General features: G+C 23.6%; 1 protein-coding gene across 4 annotated transcripts in view; it reads right to left on the reverse strand.

The window, feature by feature from the left end:
• Nucleotides 1-2,866: 2,866 nt before the first annotated feature.
• The window catches only part of LOC112592861 (whirlin), a 28,178-nt gene continuing 6,605 nt past the window's right edge, over nucleotides 2,867-24,439 (reverse strand). Inside the window, exons 3-18 of one of the 4 annotated variants that reach the window (XM_025337012.1) lie at nucleotides 24,009-24,404; nucleotides 21,246-21,572; nucleotides 19,263-19,393; nucleotides 18,958-19,206; nucleotides 18,765-18,890; nucleotides 18,516-18,694; nucleotides 16,934-17,120; nucleotides 16,572-16,679; nucleotides 16,369-16,490; nucleotides 15,336-15,432; nucleotides 15,146-15,265; nucleotides 10,531-10,611; nucleotides 7,580-7,708; nucleotides 5,679-5,801; nucleotides 3,282-3,360; nucleotides 2,867-3,160 (exon numbers count right to left, since the gene is read on the reverse strand). In XM_025337012.1, coding sequence (XP_025192797.1) covers nucleotides 3,018-3,160; nucleotides 3,282-3,360; nucleotides 5,679-5,801; nucleotides 7,580-7,708; nucleotides 10,531-10,611; nucleotides 15,146-15,265; nucleotides 15,336-15,432; nucleotides 16,369-16,490; nucleotides 16,572-16,679; nucleotides 16,934-17,120; nucleotides 18,516-18,694; nucleotides 18,765-18,890; nucleotides 18,958-19,206; nucleotides 19,263-19,393; nucleotides 21,246-21,572; nucleotides 24,009-24,354 — 2,547 coding nt within the window. In that variant the 5' untranslated portion in view covers nucleotides 24,355-24,404 and the 3' untranslated portion in view covers nucleotides 2,867-3,017. Of the gene's footprint in view, nucleotides 3,161-3,281; nucleotides 3,361-5,678; nucleotides 5,802-7,579; nucleotides 7,709-9,743; nucleotides 9,931-9,995; nucleotides 10,006-10,530; nucleotides 10,612-15,145; nucleotides 15,266-15,335; nucleotides 15,433-16,368; nucleotides 16,491-16,571; nucleotides 16,680-16,933; nucleotides 17,121-18,515; nucleotides 18,695-18,764; nucleotides 18,891-18,957; nucleotides 19,207-19,262; nucleotides 19,394-21,245; nucleotides 21,573-24,008; nucleotides 24,405-24,439 lie in introns of those variants that run through there. The other 3 variants (XM_025337014.1, XM_025337016.1, XM_025337015.1) reach the window with 3 other exon arrangements.

A 24,439-nucleotide genomic window follows, 5' to 3' on the forward strand; every position in this document is an offset into this window, starting at 1 on the left:
GGTTTCTTTTAATTCGATAAAACCAATAGCTGTTAATAACCTAGATGCAAAAAAGTGATTGGAAGAGGGGAGGGAGTTAAATACAAAGAATATTACACATAGTATCATAAAAATACATAGTTTTTAAAAAATACTACATTTTTCAGTAATTATTAATATATTTTTTCAGTAACAATTTAATTACGACTACAAATAGTAAACATGCAACATAATAATATTATATAGTGCGTGTTTTACAACGTACCAAAAATACAGGCTCAAGTATTACTTATCATCGTAAATTAAAATACACATTTCATCAATATATAAATATATAATATACTTATTGTATATACATACACACACACATATATATATATATATGTATGTGTGTATGTGTATGTGTGTATAATATATACATATATTTAACAGGAGGTGCTAAATGTACCAGCTACAATGTCTGTTACTTGAAAATACCAAGAACATCGTAGGACACTCCGTATAATATTGTATAAATAAATATATATATATATTTATATACACGTCTATAATATAATATGTCCAACAAACAACAAATATGTATTAATTAATTTGTACAAATAAAAATAATAGTTATGTATCTAAAATAAAATATCGAGTCGAGTTCTATGTATATATATATATATATATAAATATATATATTAATAATATAATATCGCGGTTATTAACGTTTTACGGCATACCATAATGAATAATACTATATAGCTAAGTGGTCTAAGTATGCCTATTATTTATTATCATCAATTTTTTTTCGATTGAGCTAAAATAATGTAACGGGCGAAGCCAATTATAATATGTAGCTATTACACCTACTGCTGTAGTATATAGGTGTATAATTAAACGCCTGTAAACATCAACCAAATTCCCAGTACTCTTAATCCTTATAAAGTTTAAAAACGAAATGACAACACTCATGATTTTGTCTTGAGTTTAATTTAACTTTGACGAACGGTAACTACAGTGCCGTGTTCAAAGAAAGGAGGAAGTTTCCTAAGGACCAATTTGGCAAAATTTTGTGAGCAGAAAAGTTTTCAAATAATTTTAATTTTAATAATACTTTTTTATGTTTTAAAATGATAAGAAATCTACTAGATTCATAAAAAAAAATTTCACAACCTACAATATTTATTTCAAAACATAGTTCGGATATTATATTATAAATATTATTTCATCTTTAACTATGCATAAGTTAAAAATGTGACTTTTTAAAAATAAATAAATGTATAATAGTGTGTTTGTTAGGTATTATTCAATTGTTTTGCCATGTAGATAAATGAACAATAAAGAGTGGCATCATAAAATTTTTCCCCGGGTGGCACAATAACACAGCACCGGATTATTATAATATTATTGTTAGTACACTAATACGCAATACGTATACAGAAAAAGACTGAAATAGATAAAAAAAAATAATGATAGTGTATAATCACGATTATATGTATATCACCTAATTAAATTAAAAAAAAAAAAAATTGAAAGTGAGAGAAAAAGAGAAAAAACAATTAAATACGCGAATGATCGCAATAAATACCTACGTGACACATACATAATACACAGTGTTTCTATAATTCTATATAACTATTCAATAATAACAATAATAATGTATGTAATTAAATTTTTAACATTATGAAATTAATAATCTGAATGAAATTCGAACGTACATAAAAGGCGTATCATTGAATAATGCAAAATAGCAAAATATTAGGTATAATGATATAGGCGACGGTTATGTTCGTAGAGAAAAATTACTTGCCACGTAGTTATAGTATATCGTTACCGTCATTTCCATTATAATATCGTATAAAGGAAGTATAAAATATATATAAATACAGGTACCCATGGTCAGTTGTTGTAGTAACTTAAAATAACAAGGGCATGTACACATACCTATTAAAAATACCTATGACTATGTGTAATAGATTTATCTATTAAATTTAATCGAATATAGGAAATGATGTTTTTTTTCTTAAAGAAAATCATGCTGTTCGGGGGAAGATTTAAGTGTCTGCACTCATTATTTCAAAAAGTCTTATCTTTTCATTATTTTATGTAAGTAACTTTTTTGAAAAAAAAATATGCTTTATAGGTTATTTAGGGTATCAAAAACAAGGCCACAGTTATTAAAATTATCATTATTATTATTATTATTATTATTATTATTATTGTTATTATTATTACTGCTACTTATATCGATCACTACTTTACAATATATAAACATATAATATGTACGTTATATATTATAAAGTTCTCTTGCACAACATATAAAATAATTAAACAGTCCAATGCGTTGAAACAAAATCAGAGGTACCGAAGGTACTTAAAACAGTGAATTAAAATTTAGTATTACTAAGATTTATTGTTATATAGTAAAATTGTTTATTACGTCTAACTGCTACAGTGTGGTCTGTGCAAGTGTACTTTGCTATACTATTATATGAATGAATAATTTTTGAACGTCATGATAATATGTATATTAATACCTACTATATAATATAATATAATATACCTTATGAAATACATACATAATATAATAATTTATTAGGCCATTTGTTCAAAAATTATTGCATAATATTTAACCATTGCTTATATTTTAAGTAGCATTATTAAATAATAATAATAATAATAATAATAGAACGTATTTTAATTTATAATCGTATCGTTTTACTGGATAACAATTTGAACAAGAATATTATAAAATTAGATATTTGTAATGAAATTGATAGAAAATGAATTATTAAAGAATAAATATGAGAATTAATAAAAATAATAACATGATTCGATAAAAATACTTAAATGTGAAATATTTTTTAAATTGAATCAATAATATACCATCTTGTAGTTTATAGAAGATAAATAAAATGAATCATACAAATAAATGTATTTAAACAAACATTTTGTATGTTTCCAATTAGTTTATTAATAGTCGTCACGTTATTGGAGTCTATCTCTGAACTTAATAAATAGGGATTTTTGTTATCAATAGCTGTTTTTTCAACTGGTTAACTTTCTAAAAATATCAATGCGGTAGGTTTTGGTTCTAAATTCGATTTCTTTGCTTCAACTACAAGAAACTCGATTTCGGATTTGTCAGTTTGTGCAAAAGATTCTGCGATGAGCCTAGCTACTTCTTGATGAGGCATTCCTAAAATAAAAAAAAAAATGAAAATATTTGTTGTTAATGATACTAACTTTTATTGCTTACTTATATATTTTACACACATAATATAATATATTACACAATAATATTTTGGAAGAATACTCACCTTCTACTTTTTGACCGTCGACTTCTAAGATCAACTGGCCGACTTCAAGACCACCAGCTTCGTATGCAGCCCCATTTTCCTAAAATTATAAACTTAATGGTATAATTGAATACTATTATGCTAATATCTAATATATTAGTTACAACAATTTAATTTTCAAAAATATTAATTAGTGTAGACTATTGGCATACTTAATTAAGAGTAAAAAAACATTTACTTAATTCTACATTTCTACGTTACTATGATTTGACATAAAACAATAAAATATGGCTGTAAAGTATTAGGTACTCTATAAATCAAACTCATTATAAAGTGAATATATGTATGTATGGCATTATCTTAACATGTTTTTTTAGTTAACAAAAACTTAAGAAAATTATTATCACGTCCATAAAAAATTTGTGAATTCATTATTTGATTACAGAAAAAGAATTGTTGTGTATAAAATGTACCAGTGTACTAAAAATATTACATTCATAATCTATATAGTAGTATAATTAATATTTATATTGTATAAAATATCAATAAAGATAATTTAAATCATTTAAAGCCGAATTTAAATGTCTTAAATATTTAAAAATTGAAAATATCTTTACAGTAAAATTTAATATTTTGGTATATGTATATATATTTGCGTCTACACTTTAGCCTTTAGCCATAGAATAATTATTTGTAGCTAAACAATATTATGAACTAAAATATTTAATAAATTAAAGAATATATTTCTAGTGAATAATACAAATTTTGAAAATAAGAAAGTTTTAACATTATGTGTTCCATAACTACAAGTAGGTAATAATATATATTTATAGTATACACGTAAGTAGATACCCACAGTAAATACTTAAAAATCGATAAATACCATTAACTCATTGAAATTCATCGACAATTATTTAAGCAGTCTGTAATAATATAAGGATAGATGAAGTACTTATTAGTCGCTACATCTAACTATAAATTCTTATTGAAACACAGGATGTTGCTTTCTTTTTTTTTTTTTTTACAAATAACTAATTACTGATATATGTCAATATTTTAAGTTATAAAACTGATAATTAAACCTTGATTATAATTTAGTGCCTAATACCTAAAAATAATAATTACCAAACGTTAACATTTATACAATATTATTAATAAGACAATTTACTTTCTGAGTGAAATTGTATTATAAAGGCCTTGGAAACAATGACTCAACAATTAAAAGAATCGTAAATACCGTGATAATTGTAATAACCGTGTCTTTGGTCTGATGGCTAACTAGAAAACTGAATCTGACTAAATTACAAATGAGTCGGAAAAATTTAGCGCTTACATTATGATATAATATATGTTTGGTTTATAAATTAAAATAGAGTTGGTGACTGATAAAATCAAGGATAATAAAATATAAAATTTGCGACAAATGCATGTACAAATAATATTACAACAGTTGTCATTAAACCAAATTATTAATATGTACCATAATCACTAGAAAACTATTAGTATAGTTATAATATTATATTTAATTTTAATAAATGAAACATATAAAATAATAAAGTAATAAACAAGAATAAGATAATATAATAATCGATAAATATTGTTCACCTGAAAGATACTTTTTATTGATTTAAGTTTGAAGCAATAATAAATTGTCGTATACAACATTTGAAAAACGATCTTTAACTATAAAAAACTAGGCTATGAGTAGATACCTACCTTTATTTATTACTTAATTTAATTCATTTTTTTGAAATTAAAATAGGTACACATATTTAGTAGTATGTATTTACAAAATACTAAAACTACGAATAATGGTTATTTCTGAAGTTAACATATTTTTATTCAAATATGGTGTTGAAATGGCAATACCTAAATATTTGTGTCCAATTAAAATTTAAATGAACCAAATAACACTATTTTACATTGAAATAAGTTAAGTATCTAGCACTTTTAAATTTCAAATGGTTAAACAGATTTTTAATTTTAGTCGACTAAACTGAAAATTTGAATAATAAATAATGACCCTACAGTTAAGGTAATTTAATAATTTTTAATATTTTATCAAAAATAAACAACAATATTATTGTAATTATTAATAAATTTAGTTGAATTTCAAACTTCATTCCTTTAACAAATATTTTGTTAAATAATTAAAATTGAATAATTTATAAAATTACAGTATAATACCTATCATAATTGTCAACTAAATAATACAATAGATGAAGATGTTGACTAGATTTTAATAGCTTAACATTGATTACCTAAATCATTAACAGTTTTTACCAACATTTTTTTTCAGCAGCTAATATACCTATTATTGTTGTAGGACTATATAGCTGCGTAGGTAACTATTTTGACTTCTAACTTCATTTAAAATCTAAAATCTGCATTTAGTTCTAAAATTATTATTATACTTACATGTATATTTATTATCCTTGGAAGAAGATGTTTTGTGTTGATTCCACCTTCAATTGCAATCCCGAGTAATGGTTTAATCTTTTTAACAATTATACGAAGATTGCCTTGTTGATCCAACATTATCTTTAAATTGAAAAAAAAACAAATTCAATTTAAAAAAATGAGTATAAACGTGAAAATGTAAAACAATTACTTGAAGCTGGTAAATAGAAATAATGTCTATTATTTAAATATTATACATTTCCATGTATATAATAATAAGTATAAGTGAATTAATAAATTAAAATGATAAATGTTTTAATACAGCTTTACAATTTTATTAATTTTTTAACAGCCGAATTCTGAACTAATTAGTAGTTAATAAATTTCATGATATTTACTAGCCAATAATCTACTCTTCTTCAAAAATATGTATTTAAAAAATTATATTTATATTAATTTAAAGAAATTATTTGTAAAAAACATTTGATGTTTTTACAGAAATAATAATAAATATTAAATACCATATAGTTAATATACTATAGATAATATAAATATTAAATTAATTTAAAAACAAAGTTTAGAGTGCAACAAACCCTTAATTTATTTAAAGTAGGTAATAGGTATACATAATTTTCTATGTCATAAGCATATTCATTATTTATTCAAATGCAGTACATAGAGACAAAAGTGCCAATATGTGATCTAGTGTATTAATGTAGACTTTGAATTAAATAAAATATTAATGAAAAATTAGTATTATTTATAGTTAATTCATATAAAAATATATTTATTATTTTCATTATTTATAATTTTTTAAGTCTATAAAAATATCTTTGAAAAGTAAAATTGACATGATTTTTACTTTTATAACAAGCCATACGTGAGTAACAAAATCATTACTCATTATTTCATTAATCATGCCTTAAAAAGTAAGCAAAGGTGGACATTAGCGAATTAAAAAGTTAATTTCCTATTAAATACATTGCATTATGAGTTACATTTTTATATTCTAACGGGAGTGACAAACAAATGTATGTATGTGTGTATATTTTACAATAAAAATAAAATGCTTTATTTTAAAATTTAATAACTTTTTCTTAAGAAAGCGAATCTAGTTGGTTATAGCCATTTGATATTTTTAAATTTTAATTTTTTTTAGTTTTTTTTTAGCGACTAAAGAACTTTTTTTGAAAGCTCCTAATTCAGTAGGACTGAAATTACCACAAAATTGTGTATCGCTGCCATTGTGAACGTTTGCAATGTATTCAATTGTTTTCAATCTAGAATTCTTGTCAAGTACTTATTCAATATTTTTCTTGATTTTTATTCTAACCTTTCCTAGGGCTTCTTTTAATTTTTCTCACCGTATCATTTTAACTGGATTTAACGACGATTTTTTTCAAAATAGAGGAATATTTAAAAAAAATATGTAATAAAAGTAAATATGTTAAAATATGTAAGTAAGCTAGAATATGTAAAAATATGTAGTATCAATTATAACTTAAAGTATTCAGATGGCCCTGAAACGTATTTCTATAGAAGAATCGTTCGATTACTATCGCTCATCACAAATATGTATATACATAAAAATCTGCGTCCTACATAATATAACCATTTAAAAATATTGAAATACATAGGTTGTATAGATTTTAGCTATTCAAGCATAAAATATTTTAAAAATATTGTATAATAATATAATAAAAGCTTTATAAATCTTAACACAATACTATATATTATTTGAATTTCCAATTCATCGTTTCTTATGAAGTTATGAATAACCAATATTGGAATAATATTTCATGTAGATAGAAAATTTTAAACATAGAATGCATTATAATAATAAAATTGTTTATTTTAGTTTTTAATATTTCATATTAAATACAGTGAAAAATAGCAATTAATAAATACTTTCAAATTACCTGAGATTCGTTTTGTATATTATTGGAACACGATGATTCTATAAAACCACTTTCTCTTCGGTAACTTCCATCCTCATCCAACAATTCATTTTTACCATCGTATGACCGCCCGTGTTTGTTTGATAATTGCTTTAAAAATGTTTTGGTTTCATTAATAATTATAATTTATTAAGATATCATTGGCTAGCCTTGATAATGTTTATACATCGGGGTAATCACGCATAAATTGTATACACTTTTTGTTTATTTCAATATTATAACAAAAATAATATAAAATTTACACTAAAATTAGTTCACCGACCCTTCCTTAGGTTTTTATTTTTAATTGCCATTATAATAGAAATGTTGTATCATCATATCTTGAAAAAAAAATATTATTAAAATAATTAGGCAATATTAAATTTCTCTTTCCTGTTTTTGTTATATCTAGTCAATTTGATGATTTTATTTTGGTTACACTCCAATACAAACATTTAAGTTCGAGGATTGTTTATGTTATTACTTAATATTCGAAAAGTTTTTCATTATTCGAGGTACCAACGCATTTTTACTTCAGTTGTTTTGAGTTAAAAGATACCCATGTTTAATTACACGCATTATCTGTAATTGTATCATAAAATAATAAAAATATCTTAACACACATATATAATGTTTATATATATATATATATATATATATATAAACATTAGAGTATAAAATTCATTCGTTTATTTTTATTATAAGATATTTATTTTATAACAAAATATTTGTTTTTTACTAAATCTATTGGTAAATACTTGGTAAATATATTATATTCCTATTGAAGAAAAATGTTATTGAAATTGCACACATTGCAATAAATCAAATATTAAAATAGGTACCTAATATATTTTAGTATTTAGTGGTTAAACATATATTTAATTTGAGGTGAGTGATGACATAGCTAAAAATGTGATGTGTAAATGTATAAATGTGAATAATAAGTAATGAATTTAAGAATCAAGTTTGATAGTATTTGTGTAAGACCATACAATTATAGCAATATCTACTCATGCCTAATATAAGCACTGTTATGTGTTTTGATAATTTTGAAGGTTTACTAAGCAAAAGGAATACTGAAAAAATTCTGAGATTTTAAAAACTAAATGAACAATTTCAAAATATAATATTTACCTATTTATCTACTACATAATATTACAATTATATACAATTTAACCTTTCAAGTGTTAATAGCGGATATATAATCCACTAGAGTTTATATGATACTATGAAAGATGGGCAGAAAATAATTTATGAATCGAGCAAAATTTCAACTGTGGCATTTATAGAAGTCACTTGTCAAATGATGGTAGATAAGCAAAGCTATTTTTATTTAAATACTTCAAGTATAGTAGTCGATTAATATTCATTGACATTCTACTAATTTATAAAATGTTTGTTTTCATTACTAATATTGTTATATTAAAACCTAGGCCTGCAGATAGTGGCTGAAATAAGTATTGTTAAACTATAAAAAATCATAATTTTTCTTCTATTTAAAATAAATATTAACTTATACCTTATGTTAAAAAATTCAGTAATAACTCCAGAATTTTGATAACTGTTAACTTATTTTATTTTCTATGCAGAGACTACAAAACATAAAAATGTCATTTATAAAAATTAGTAAAAGTTACAACAATCTACCAAGTAGATTTGTAGATTTCATTCAATTATTATCAAATATTATCTTTGCGCTTATGATATTAATAACAAACAGTATATCATTTAAAACTATAGAACATTTAACGGTTATATCTATGTATCATTTGTTAAAGACATTTAATTTAAAAATATAAAAAAGTAAAGAAAGTAATAAAGAAAATTATTTTTACAAGTATTTTATATAACAATCAAATAAAATCAATACAAATGATTAAAAATGTTACAAAATGTGCATGTAATTAAGTAAGAACTTAATTGTTTGATATCACTACAAAAGTTAACGAAATTTAAAAAAAATTGTCGAATTTATTAACCATTTCATCAAACATACCACTTTTGGTAAATATTTAATTGATTTAACTTCGTTCTATGAATAGCAGTAATTAATTATAATATCAACACTTATTTTAAAGAGATTATAAGATCTATATGAATAATTATTAATTGTATTACAATTCTAAATCAATTATCCATGTTTTTTTCACTGATAATTAAGTAACTACTATACCACAGTTATTTTAATTATTTATTCAAAATTAAAGTTTGTACGTTAAAGAGTTAAGTAATTATATATTTTTACTTATAGAATATTTTTAATTGCTTGTAACTTTCGAAGTAGGTACAAAGCGCGAAATGTGGGGTTTGATCTGAGCTTCTATTTATAAGGACTGCAATAAAAAATAAATATTATTGTTTTAGTCTTAGACCTATGTTATAGAAAAATAATACTTACTTCACGGACCCTGCTTATTTAAAATAAAAACCAAATTAATATGAAGTTTAAAAAAGCCATATTTTAATAATTACAAAATAAATATATTGATAATTAAGAAAAATATATATTCGTGATTAAGTGAGTAAATTAATAAAAGCCATTTAAGTATTTTAACTCTGAAGTGCACTTACAGGGTATTTACAAAAATGATTTACCTATGTTATTTTGGAATATGGTCTTAAGTAGCTGAAACACTAAAGGATTATAAGACATGCCGAATTTTGAATTTGAAGGTTTATTATATAAAAAGTTTGTTAGGTATATATAGATAAGGAATATAAATTGAAACTACAGTTCTTTAGAAGCTCTAAAATGAATTATAGATCAACTAAATAAAACATATAAACACAGAGCAGTAAACAAGATAATATAAGGTAAAATTCTAGTTAAAGATGAAAATAGAAGACGGTGTTCCAAAACTAAAGAAAACATATCTAACTACTTGGTTCACATACAAAAACTAAATGGAGCTGAAACATCAACTGAAACTTACTAGAGAACTTCCATAGTACCAGGATTTCAATTTTTGGGTCCATCCCCCTAAGTGGGATCGCAGTCCCTCCAAGTATCCACTCTGAAAGCATCAGCAACGTTATTTGCGTAAAATTTAAAAAATACCTATAATTAAGTAGCAATACAACTGTATGTAATTAATTTACATATTTTATAATTTATTTAATTTTTTTTCGAATTTTCATACTAATTAAAAACTTTATATTCTCTATCAAATTGTAACTGTAATAAATAAAAATGAATGCGCTACTCAAGACCAATTTAACCTTTGAAAATTTAAAAATAACGAACTTTAACAAACTAGGTGTGAATATAAATCCTATGAGTAATTGTTTTTTTATCATATAAATTATTGTTAAATATATTTTTCATTAATTTTATGTGATAAAATGTGAATCTAACTGATGGAAATTACAATATGTACTTAGTGTAAGTTGTAAATGTCGATAGGAAAGTAGGGATATTTTAGGTACTGACAAGTGCACTTCCACACAATATACTGTATAGTACTTACTTAATTAAAACTAATCAGTTTATTTTATTTTTTTAATTAACTAACTACCTGCAGTATAATATACTTGAATTCGTAAGCACTATAACAAGATAACAACGAAGACTAAGAATTAATATTTAAAAAAAAGATATACCTAGGTAAATATCAAAATGACTAAGTATTATTGATAGATTTATTATGTTATTACCTATAAAATATATAGTAAGAAAAAATACATATGCATTTATATTGAATACAAATAATATTTTAATTAAGTATAATTATTTCTTAATTAAAAATTTATTACGTATTTTCCAAAAACGTGTACCCAGCTAATTATTTTACATTTGATAATTTATTGAAATATTACTAATTTAGGTATCTATGTATTTTTTTTTTACATAAGTACTTTCATTTTTTGATCAAAATAAGCTGTAATTAAGTAGAGAATAATAATTAAGGTACTTATTGGTTATTACTGATAAGTGTTTTATATACTCAATGACTACGAAAAATGATTGTTGTGGTTAAAAAACTTTATCAATAAAAAATACTATGCACATTATTGAGTACGTTTTTTCTTATTCTTTTTATTATGTTATCAATAAATTAGTGACAATTTATTAATTTAGAATAATTGTTAATAAATTTAATTATTAAAATAATAGTAATAAGTTAATACCTAGATCAGTGATATCTGATTTAGTAAAGTTATTTTCGACTGAGTTTTTAACAACATAGTTGATAACAAAAAATAAACATTATTGCTAACTAATATTGTTTTAGTTATTCAAATTATAATATCGGATACATGGCCATACTATTAAATGAATGTAGTATATATATATATATATAATATTATTGTCAATGCTCGAATTGAAAAAAAATTATTGTAGTGAAGCTCTGTTAAGTACTTATATAAAAAATACATTCTGAAATGTAATTTATTACAAAGTAATATCATGCCCCTCCCTAATTACCACTTAAATATTTTTACATACCTACTACATTTTTAAATCTTAATACATAAATATAAATTATAAAAGTATTTAGAAATTAATAATATCGACCAATATAATTGGTAATATTTAAAATAATGACCATGAGTAGGTCCACTTTAAAATAAAACTTTAATTTATTAGTTTAGGTTAGATATTAAATGTTGCTGATTTATTATTAGTCAGGAGATTTAAAATTAATAAATAAAAATAAAAAAGGTCATAAATAGCGCAATTTTAGGATTTAAAAGTCCACAAATAACAGTATAAGTACTCTAACTGAGTTGGATTCAAGGGTTTCACAAAAAGCAAATAATTTATCTCAAATTAAGTTTATAATTTAGAAAACTTTATTTAATATTTTAATATAATAAATTTATGCGTGACGATTATTATAGAGCGCTGCTATTTTCAATTGTATTTTTTTTTTAAATATTTATCGTTTTTATTACATATTTATGTTTTTAAAAATTCTGTTATAACATATTTACCTATTCAACATTTAATTTATTTCAGAAACTATGTTTTTGCTTCCTTTTTTTATGTTTATTCTTTAATAACTGAAATGCGTTTGGTAAATTTTAATTTAAAATTAATTCTTCATCATTTTGACATTATATTTATTTCAACGACTAATGGTTACATGAAAATTATTTCACATATTAATGGTTTTTTTTTTAATCGTAACAATATTCCATAGCTAAGCATATTTTAATAAATTAGATTTTAACTATAACTTTTTTATGTTAATTTTTATTTGGTTGTTATGAATTAAGTAGCGTAAATTAAACATAAATTATGGAACCTACTCGTTTAGTATGTAACTTAATCAGGAAAAGTTACCTATTCGAAATTCAATTAAATTTATTATTAATGAATTCAATAATAATAATAATATCTTACCTTATATTTTTATATTAATTTATTACTTATTTAATAAAATAATTTGAAAATTTGAAAATTAAAGATAGATCAAACACATCCTGTACATGTACTGATTACCATCATTCTTCCTTTAACTATCTTTCAAAAAAACACGTGCATCTTAACTTGAATTCCAAACTTTTGCTTAGTTTAATCTTATAAGGTTTACATTTTTTCGCATATTTATACATATTGTCGGATCGATAAAATATTCACTGTGATTCACCGTTTTTTGCTCAAAATCTAAGTCAACTAAACTATCATAGCTTTCATTGGTTTCACTCTGAATGAATTATTGTATTATTTTAATTTCTTTCAATGTAAGTTGAATAAGTGTGTACATCAAATTTATATCTCTTTTATCAATAATGAGAAATCTTCACTCAACAACCTTGCCGGGAAGACAAAATAAGACCAATATACATAAACTATAATTCAGTGTATATAGTGTTTCTTTGGGCATAGAATTAGGGATTTGTCAATTTTCTAATCCTTGAACATTTATTTTATTTCGTTTATCAAACACAAAAACATACATATTACAACAAAAATAAAACATAAAATAAAACTAGCCTGCCAAAACAGAGGGACTATTTTTGTTATACCTGTTGAAGTTAGACAACTGAGTCCTCCATTTCACTTTCTATTTTTTTTCCCAATTAAGAGCACTGCTTTTTCAAAAACTATTTATAGATCAATTCATTCTAAGCATTATGATGGTAAGTGCTTACCGCTCTGTTGTACAGTAGGTGTTGAATGGTTCGTTGTAATGGACGTGTTGAATTTGAATTTAATGATTTATTAACTAGATAACTATTTGTGGATGTACACTCAATTTTTTTTTCTATAAATAACAAATTATGAACTAATACTATACTAAACGAGCTGGTGAATAAATGATAAACAATTAACAGATACAAGTGAATTTTCAAAAATTTACGCTTTAAAATTATTGTTTCTTTTATATAAGTGAATCAATCAAAAGAAATAAAAAAAGTAGGTATATATACTATAATAATTATTCATAAAATTAATTACTATCGATTTAAAATGAAAAATTTAAAAAATGTTATAGATACCGCAAAAGTAGGTAATAAATAATAAGAATATCAATACATGATAAATGATAATCGAAAAATAGTTCTAAATAAAATGTTGTTATTTTTTAATATAGAATTTTCTAAGTAAAACAACTAATTTATTCTTAATAAATAATAAAAAATAGTACATAAAATGTGTATAATTTTGTATCAAATTTTGTTTTTCATGCATACTAAACATTTTTATGATAATCATAAATAGTCATTTAAGAGCTATGGTAATAAAAAAAAATACACCATCACTTAAATATATTATAATAATCAAGTAATGCTTTTTTAACAAAGTGGATCATTTTTACAATAAGCCCAACCCTGTGATGTATTGCTATTAGTAGTTGGAATGATGTGATGGTTCCATGGAAAACGAAAAGAATATTACCAAGATAATAATTTCACAATAAGATATATGAATAAGTACCTAATATATGAATATAATTCTATATAACTAATAACATGCTTTAATTTTAGATTTTTAACATAAATTATTTTCGAAGACATTGCTGTATTAAACTACAATGTTTTCAAGATTAAAACAACATAGGTATATTTTAACCAAATTAAATAAATTGAAATTAATATAATCTTAAACTGTATGAAACATGAAAATTAAATTATTTCTACAGTATATAATATTTGCATAATTTTAACTTTATAATATGTACCAGGTACCTATATTATTTAATATTTAATTTAAATAGACTTTATTTAAATGTGTTTAAATAAAATTCACTATATATATAGGTATATATTTTTATAGGTACCTATAACCTATATTAAATTAATAGATTTATAAATGATAAAGGTTTTAAAATATGACTAATACGCGGTTTAGTATTACTAAATTTAATAAACGATATATACTTAATGTATTATTCAAAAGGTAAATTTTATTGCAGTGTAACACCAAAATTTGAAATGTTTAAAGTTTTAAGGTATAAAAACTATATATAATATATATGTATTCAAGTTATTTTTTAATATGTTTATACTCGGACATTAATGGAGTTTGTTGTACATAAATTGTCAACGATTGAATTTCTAATGTTAATAAACTAATAATTTTATGATTTTGTACTTTACCGACGACCTAGTCATATTAGATTCATCATAAATGCCTGAATTTCGATGCGAATAACCAACATCAATCAAATCGTTATGATATTTTCTTGGTAAAAGCTCAGTTTCCAAGTCACCATAATCCTAAATAAAGAATTATAAGGATCAAAGGAATCTATAACAGTAGTCATTATAACAAATTACTGTTACTTACTTGATGGCTAAATTCGAATTCTTCGACTTCCATATCCTTATGCGACTGTTCATCAGTTTTCATCGGAGAATGTTTTCCTTCAGATTTTCTATCATTGCTAAAAATGAAACAATAGCAAAGTTATAATATTTAATAAAATAAACACTGATATTCAAATACCTATAGGTTTTTATATTTATTGCAATATAATAATTTATTGTTAATGTATAAGCTACTATAAGACATGAAAATGAACGTAAATATTTATTAGTAAATATAATATACATAGAATGATGGGTGAAATGTATTTCGCATAACATAAGCATAACAAAAGGTTCTACAAGTTTTAGTTAGTTATAAAGTTATTAAACTTATGTAATACCGGCAGTTTAAATAATTTTCTAAAATTGTATTTTAATAGTTATTACTTATTAGATATAACAATAGTTATATAATATGTATAATATATCTAACAAGAGTTCAGTTTTGTAAATAAATAACTGAAATCCTATGTATTTAAAAATATTAAAAAAATAAATGACATGAATATTTTGGATAAATGTAAGTAAAAATAATGTAATCTAAAAATATTTTAAATTTAAAAATACTACTATATTGTTGAATAAACATGAATGAGGTAGTTTTACAAATACAAGAATGAAATGATACTATATGATCTTTAAAAATGAACTAAATCAAAATATATAAATAAGTTTTAATACATTTTGATTGTAATGTATTATGTAAGCTAAATACCTACATTATATTATTTCCTACCCAAAAGGATATGATATTGTCTTATAAAGTTAAGTATTTTTAATTTAATTAAAATGTTGATTATAATACTTCTCAATTCCAAGTTTTAAACATTTTAAATACAATTATGTTGTTTATATAGAAACTTTATATATGTTTAACCGTTATAACATAAGTTACAAAACAAATTGCCTCCTGTATTTTATAAAATAAATTGTAACTTTTTATAATTATCTTAAAAAAGTGCTATTATCAACTTAATATAGAGTACAAGAATCTTTCACGTAATAACTATTACCTAGTCCTATAATTTGAATTTGAATACTCGGTAGTCCCAATATCCATCCCAGAATTTTCATTAGGGAAATCAAATCCTTTATTTTGACCTCCAGGTATATTTGAATTAAAACCATCAAGTTTCTGAAATATATAAGTATGCAATAGAATAGACATTTTTTCCCTTTAAGTTAAGCTTATTATAATTTGTAATGGCATTCTTACTCGGGAGTGTGTTTTTCTGGATTCCCGTCCTCTTCTATATACCAATTGATCAAAACGGTCTCGATCTGAGGGACCTATTAGTTCGCGCAATTCCGTCAACAGCGTAAACTAAAAAACCAGACCGTTATTAATGTAATCATGACCACTTAATTGTGTAACAGCTCGTTTAGTTAAGACCAATTTAAACACAAATATCAATACAAATATGTTTGAAATTCAAAATAATGAAACATTATATTCGTATGATGTACCTATGTGTTTAAATTGTTTCATTTCGCTTTTTTGTTTTAATCTATTTATAAAAATTTTCTATTATAGAAATGTGCTTTTTATTATAATGTCAATCATTGATTTTTGTTCACCTTATCAGTTGTATTGAGCAATTCGAAAAGTATAGTTATAAATGCGTCAATAGACATTCGAGAACACGAATACTCGTCCAAATAATACCGTAAAGTATTAAATTCATTTTTCGTCAGCAAAATTCGAGCTTTTTCCTCTACCATTTGAGATGCAGCAGATGTCCCTAACTTCAAAGCACCGTCTGCACTAAAATTAATATTGTCAAGTTAGGATATATACGTTTGAGTTAATTTTTTCTTAATTACTGTATAATATGATATTTTATAGAAATAAAATTAAAAAAAAAAAACCATACATTTTTCGAACTAATAATGATCGTAGATTTTTAAAATATTTATCCTTTGTAATGTGCTGGAATATATTTATACCTAAATTAAATATAATTAAAAGTTTTATCAATATTAAATATTTAAATATGTTTTTTTTTTTAAACTTGTTCGGTTGTTTATTATTTAGTGTTCTTAATTATAACTTTTATACAACTAAAATAATATATTTTTATAATTTATTTATTGATAAACTTTTAAATATCTAAGTAGGGTATTACTTGAATAAAACAAAACACCTAATCACTTAAATACTCATTTATCAAATACAAATATGTACACTATATTTATATAATAAGTTGAAACGTTTAAGTCAACATTTCATACATTATATAATATTGTATTTTATTTATAAATAATAATAGGTACCTATATTATTTTTAGGTACCTAATAGGTATATTTAATAAATTCTGCGTGTCTATAATTTTATACAAAATTTATAAAAAGACAAGTACGTTCAATCTTAATATTATTTTAATGGCATGAGCTTTGCTTTTTTATGTATAGGTACAATAGGTAACTACGTATATTATATAATTTGTATTGGTAACTGTTTAGTTTACCTACTTAGATTTTCGATTATTTTGTTAAATAATCTGTATTTTATATTTTTATTATTTAATATAAAGAAAAGAGAAATACCTACTAATATCACAAATGATAAATTATGTAATTATACAAGTAGTAACTTATTTATATTTAAAATATAATTATTTATGTATGTTCATATTTATATTGACTTAAAAAATATAATAGGTTTATCTAAAGCAGAAATTTTAGTAACCATTTAGTTTTATTAAATATTTTTGGAATAAACATAGTTAATTTATTCAACGGCAAGATTATTTTTTAATAATAATGTATAATTAGTTATGCAATTCAAATTATATATCTGTACGCATCGTCAAAAATATACAAATATCAACATGAATATTTTAATTTGTATACAATATTTAAAAAGAACTATTAACTCATTACAAACTAATATTAAAGTTAGAAATATCTATTCTTAAATTTTTTTAGCTAACGAGTATTACAAATTATTTTTAACTAATTCAATATTTCTAATTAAACTTTTTAATAGCCATCTATTTACTATTAATTGAAGCTTTTATATGAAGAAGTATAATAAAAGTTTTTCCTAAAATACATAAAAAAAATTTAAAACTACACAAAATACATAAGATATTATAAATTGTATGATTATTACAGTTAAAATGTAATTAATACTATAATAAATAATAATGGTCTTACTTGTCTATGGAATGATTCCAATTTGTATCTGGATTGTATGTTGTGCATGAATGAGGAACTTTACCGACATCTCTCACAGTAAGTGTCATTTGCTTTTGAAATTTTAATTGATTTACTGCTTCATCGTGTGATAAATTCAAAAAAGATTGACCATTTACTTCCAAAATTTGATCACCAATCTAAAAATAATTATTTCATTTATAAATTAGAACAATATAGTCTAAATTGAGTAACAAATTGATTCATTACCATAAGTCCAGATCGATCTGCAACAGAATCTTTATCGATACCAGTTATAAAAATACCTAAATTATATTCAGTTCCGCCTCTAATCATCAAACCAAGACTTTGTCCTGGTTCAATCACCAATTCAACCTTAAATCATTTTTGTTAAAAAAAATATAAACATAAATTAATATTAAACTTATTTAATTATGCTTACTTTTCTTATTTTATCTTTGGATGAACGAGTATAGGACCATTTTGAGTAAGGAGAAATGGGTTTGGCATATTCTAATGGAGGTGAGACTGGTTGACCTTTACGATTAATCCATGAATACGTTCTGGTCAATCCCCACGCATCGTCTTGATTAGTGTTCTCATCGTCGTCCTTTTTGTGCATGACGGGCATTGATTGAGGTGGCGATGGACATTTTACGGTCATTGTAATTTGACGATATGTCTTAAAAATCTAAAAAAAAAAACGAATTTAAGAAAATATTTAACAACAGTTCGAGTCTATCATACTTTTAATGCCTCTTCATGTGATATAGTTGAAAATGGCCTCCCATTTACTTCTAAAATTGAATCTCCAGGCTTAAGACCAACACTCTCGGCTATACTTCCTTCTTCTACCCGTGATATATACACTCCAACGTCTATTTAAAAATAAAAATATTTATTAAAACATATTAATTTATTAACAACGTGAAAATACAGTATACTATTTTAAATTTCAACCTACCACCATATTAAAATACATATAATAACAGTTCTTTATTTCTTAACTACTATTAATTACGATAATAATTGTATAGCATATTATAGTAACATATCAAATGTAACTAAATGCATATAAACTAATCTGCAGCATAAAATAAGTTTATTTTTAAAAAGAATAATGCGAATAAGTTAAAAAAAAATTAATTTCTTGATAATAGAATTTAAAAAAATTATGATTTGTTGGTCAAAGTTTTCTTTAAGTCTTCTGTTGTAATTTTATTGTGTTGCTTTAAATTCTGCCGGGTAAAATCCCGTTATAGAACAAAAATAAAACCTTGTTCACTACTGATCACTTTTGTTAGTCATCACTATTATTAATAATATATTTTTGGAACTGAGTTAGGCTAAGTTCACTTGGACGCGGTGCCATAGAATCTTGCGTCGTTATTACGAACGATGCGCAATATCGTATGACATATGAACTATGTATAGGAAATCCGTAAGTATACGTAAATATGCGCGATTAACTGATGCACATGTACGAAAACCTATCGTACTTCATCTCCAAATTTCCAATATGACATACGTAACAACACATTAATTTATCAATATAAACCTGTATATATCTCGTGTCGTTCGTGTTTCTTTCCATAAGTTCTTCAATATGAAATTTGTTAAAAATGCCAAAGGTAATAATTAATTAATGTATAAAAGTTTCCTATACTTAAATGAGAGACTACCAAAAAATTTAAAAAAAACAATATGGAAGTGTGTGGAAAGTAAAAATTATGTGTCATGCGATAGTCCACGCTAATTAAATGATGAAATAACGAAAGTTTTGAATGCGAATTCCCACTCACCAAATCCAGCTGAAATTATTGGTAAACAAATTTTTTCTAAACTTAAACAATTGTCTATGGATGTAAAATCATTAACTCATACTGTTGTAACAAAAGTCTACCAATAAATTACACTAGGAGTTACTAGTAAATTACCCAGTATCAGTTTTTTTTAAATACATTATTCGGTGGTATAAAATATGCTTAGAAACTTCCTCCATTAATCTGTTTTCTCTAAAGAATTTAATTATACCAGAAAAATTCTTACTCACAGAGAACGAAAAGTAATTTATGTTATGTGATAGTGGTAAGGAAAATTCTTAAAAATTACTGATTCTTTCTACAAAAGCAAATTTAAAAATCGCCGGAATATGTGATCATTGGTATATGACGGAACATTATTTTCTTCCCTCGTTATTCTCACAAATTTATACTATCATAAAGCTACATTTTCCCCTGCCAACCCGTTGTCTATGCACAGCTGCCTGGTAGTACATTGATAATAGACTTCGAGTAAGCAGTTAAAAAATCCGTCAATAAAGTTTAACCAGAATTTATGGTAAGAGGCTGTTAAAACTTTTTGTTACTACATAATACATTTATGGATATATTATTATTTTCGATACATAATAACATTTTTAGAATATTTAGACTAATTTTTAGTTATATTTATAATACTAAACAACTACGCATTATATACAAGGTTCCTTGCAAATGAATTGTAGGTACCTACAGAAATTAAAAAAATATCAAGAACATAATTATAGTTAAAAATTTAACTTGGCTAAAATAAATAAAATAATACTTTGTATAGGTATATATTAAACTGCTTGAAATAATTTAAAATTTAAATATATTCCAACTTTTTAGCAGCTATCTCAGACAATAGATACTCTAATTTACTATTTTTAAAGAGAAAAATTAATGAATTAAAAATAATTTTACTTACTTGATTCGTCTGCACCTCCTTTAACACAAATACCAAATCCTTGGTTGGATGGGCTTCCTGATGTTGCATTTGGTCTTGACATCGATATCGTACGTACTGTAAGATTATCATTATGTATTGTAGATGATGTGTTGTGCGGTTGCGATGTGTTTGAACCATGAGGTGGAGGTGATTGTGGTTTAACGTTAGACACATGATACGAAGAAGATGCGTTGTAATTGGGTGCTGCAAACATTTTAAGAACTTGTTCTGGAGAAATAGGCCTTTTTTTTCCAGAACTTCCACGTGAACTGGCATTATTAGAACGATTACTATTGCTACCAGTGCCTGTGTGATAAAACAAACGCGTGGCATACATTTGTAGGACAAAACAACTAGGTAAGTAATAACACTAACAATCACAATATTTACATGAAAAAAGTATTATATTTATATTATATATATTTATTATTATAAAATCAACTCCGATATAAAATTTAAAAAAAATGTATAGACCATATAAACCATGTAATTAATAGCGTTTAATTTGTTTAAATAACAAATTAATTGAGACCTTATTTTCAACAGAATTGAATTATATATTTTTAATTTATAATACAGTAGTTTTCTCTTGTTGGACTCGTGGTTAATTTATTCTTCATATGCCTATTGGATACAAACTGACTGGTCCTGATTTGCGCGTATACTATCGTCTATCACACATAGGAAACAAATTGTTTTTTGAACTCGCTATACTGGTTATTAGGGTTAATGTGTATTTTGAAGAGCATATTTCAATATTTTTAAGTTCATTTTTTCGCGTATACTTTGATGATTAATACTAGTAAAATTATATTTTTTTTCGACACATCACATCAAAAAGTATTTAAGTTATTGGAAACATTTTTTTAAATTATTAGAAATTAATAAGAAAAAAAATTTCTAATTTTATTTTTTATCATTATTAATTTTCATGTTTTCTTTTTTATAAATAACAGCGTATATTTTAAATAAGTAATAAAAAAAAATAATAAATATAAGTTCAATTTTTCTATTATAATGAATATATATTTTTATTCATAGACCTTTCACCTTATTGACTTATTGAATAAATGAACTCAAATATTCACATCCCGCAATAAGTTTAATAAGCAGCAACTACTGTACATAATAATATATACTACAATAATAAGAATTTATTAGCGTACATCAATAAAAATAATTTGTATTAGCTATACATAAATACATAACTATTATATAAGATAATTGATTATTTATTATTATTACTTGTTGTTTTATTTAGAAGAACTTTTATCACTATTTATTAGTGCATAAACTAAATAGTCATGCTTCATGCTTCTACCTATTATAAAAGTTATATATTCTATATTATAATCCATAGAAAACTCAATTTAAATTTCATACATAGCTATTTGTTAAATAAATTATACGAAATACTAATCTAAATAAAAAAATATAATACTTATTCACAATTTAAAATAATACGCTATTTAATATTTCAATCAACTTTAAATTTTAATTTATACTTCATATATATTATATATATTAGTTAATACTTATATTTTAGATCCATTTCAGTTGGATATCCTAATATTTTAGTTCACAGCTGTGTATATTAAGACATGCAGTTTTAACTTTTAAAATACGAATATAATACCATTTTATTAGTAATAATACTACCTTAAACTTGATATTTTACCCATGCATACCTACTACCAAATAATTTGAATTAAGATTACGTAAACTATATTCCCCCGCGATGTCTTTTATCTTCTTGTATGCAATTGAAAATCCTTATCTGACAATTATAATATAATATGTTACACCATAATTCATACTATTTAATAAAGCTTTAAAAATTTTATTGTAAAATAAATAAATTTAAAAATTATAAATATTAAATTATCTATAGTATTTACTAAGAAAAAAATGATTTAAGTTCAGGTTATAAGTTACTTAATACTTTGTAAAAATGTATCTACATATAAAACTTTTTAGTACTAATATAATTTAAATATGTATTTCAGTTGAAGTTAAAACTTCATAATTTTTCAAATTTACTCTCAATATTGTAAAAAAAAAATTTGAATTTATATTAGTTTAATGTATAAAATAATTTAATACCATGATTTTAATAACTTTATAGCTTATATAAAAGTAAGCTTTGGAAAATTTTGTTTTGTGATAAAGGCTTAACTATTTTTATTCTATATTATTAATATAATCTTTAATAATATGTATTAGAAGCGAATAAAAAAGTTCTTAGGCTTTTATATTGGCTCATAAATAATGACTCAAAAATCATAATTTGTATTTTTATACATGTTAAATTTGTATTTTAAACATTAAATAATAAACCGTTAAAAGGTATAACATTTTTAAAACATCATAAATATATAACTAAATATATAAAAGTAGTCTTAAAATTATTTATCATGCAATTTAAAACAAATATCAAATCTATTGTAATTAAATGTGTAAGCTATATTTCCATACAAATATTTTTAAACATGCAAAGTTCAAGTATTATTTTATCCAAAATGTTTATGTGTTTTGTTATATTATTATAAATTTCGAAAAAAAATAAAATTTTTTTTTTAATTTTGACTAATCCAAAGTATTTTTTGTATTCAATTTAAATTCAAGAAATACAAGAAATTATTAACTGCAACTAAATGAGATTACCAAACCAAAATTCATAATAGTTTTCTTGATTTAATATTAGGATCCAAAATTTATATAACAGCTAATAATTATAAATACCTGGGTGATTTTGTCCAGATACGCCAGCTGATGATTCCCTTAGATATGTTGCTCTAGGGGGTGGTGGTGGAGGTGAGGCGGCTGGTGGCTTTTCGAGTATTGTATAAGATGTACCTGGTGGAGAATAATACAGACCCGTTCGTATTTTGTTTACACCGCCTTTATTTCTTCCATAATGTCCCATGACATCTTCAGCTTCGGCAGCTCTACCACCGCTTCCGCCGCTTCCACTGCCGCCTCCTGATCTGTTGAATGGCAATGGCAATAGTCGGTGACCAGTACGTTGTCCTGACGGCGGGACGGATCCACTGCTCCCAGGACTTCGACCCCATCCTCCAAGCATCATTTTCCCATTACACAAAACACTTGTAAGTACTAATTGGTTCACCAAAATACCTGAAAATAGATTAAATTATAACGTTAAAAAATAT

This window comes from Melanaphis sacchari, unplaced genomic scaffold, assembly GCF_002803265.2.
Source record: "Melanaphis sacchari strain LSU unplaced genomic scaffold, SCAv2.0 Contig1988_pilon_pilon, whole genome shotgun sequence".
Taxonomy (NCBI): Eukaryota; Metazoa; Arthropoda; class Insecta; order Hemiptera; family Aphididae; genus Melanaphis; species Melanaphis sacchari.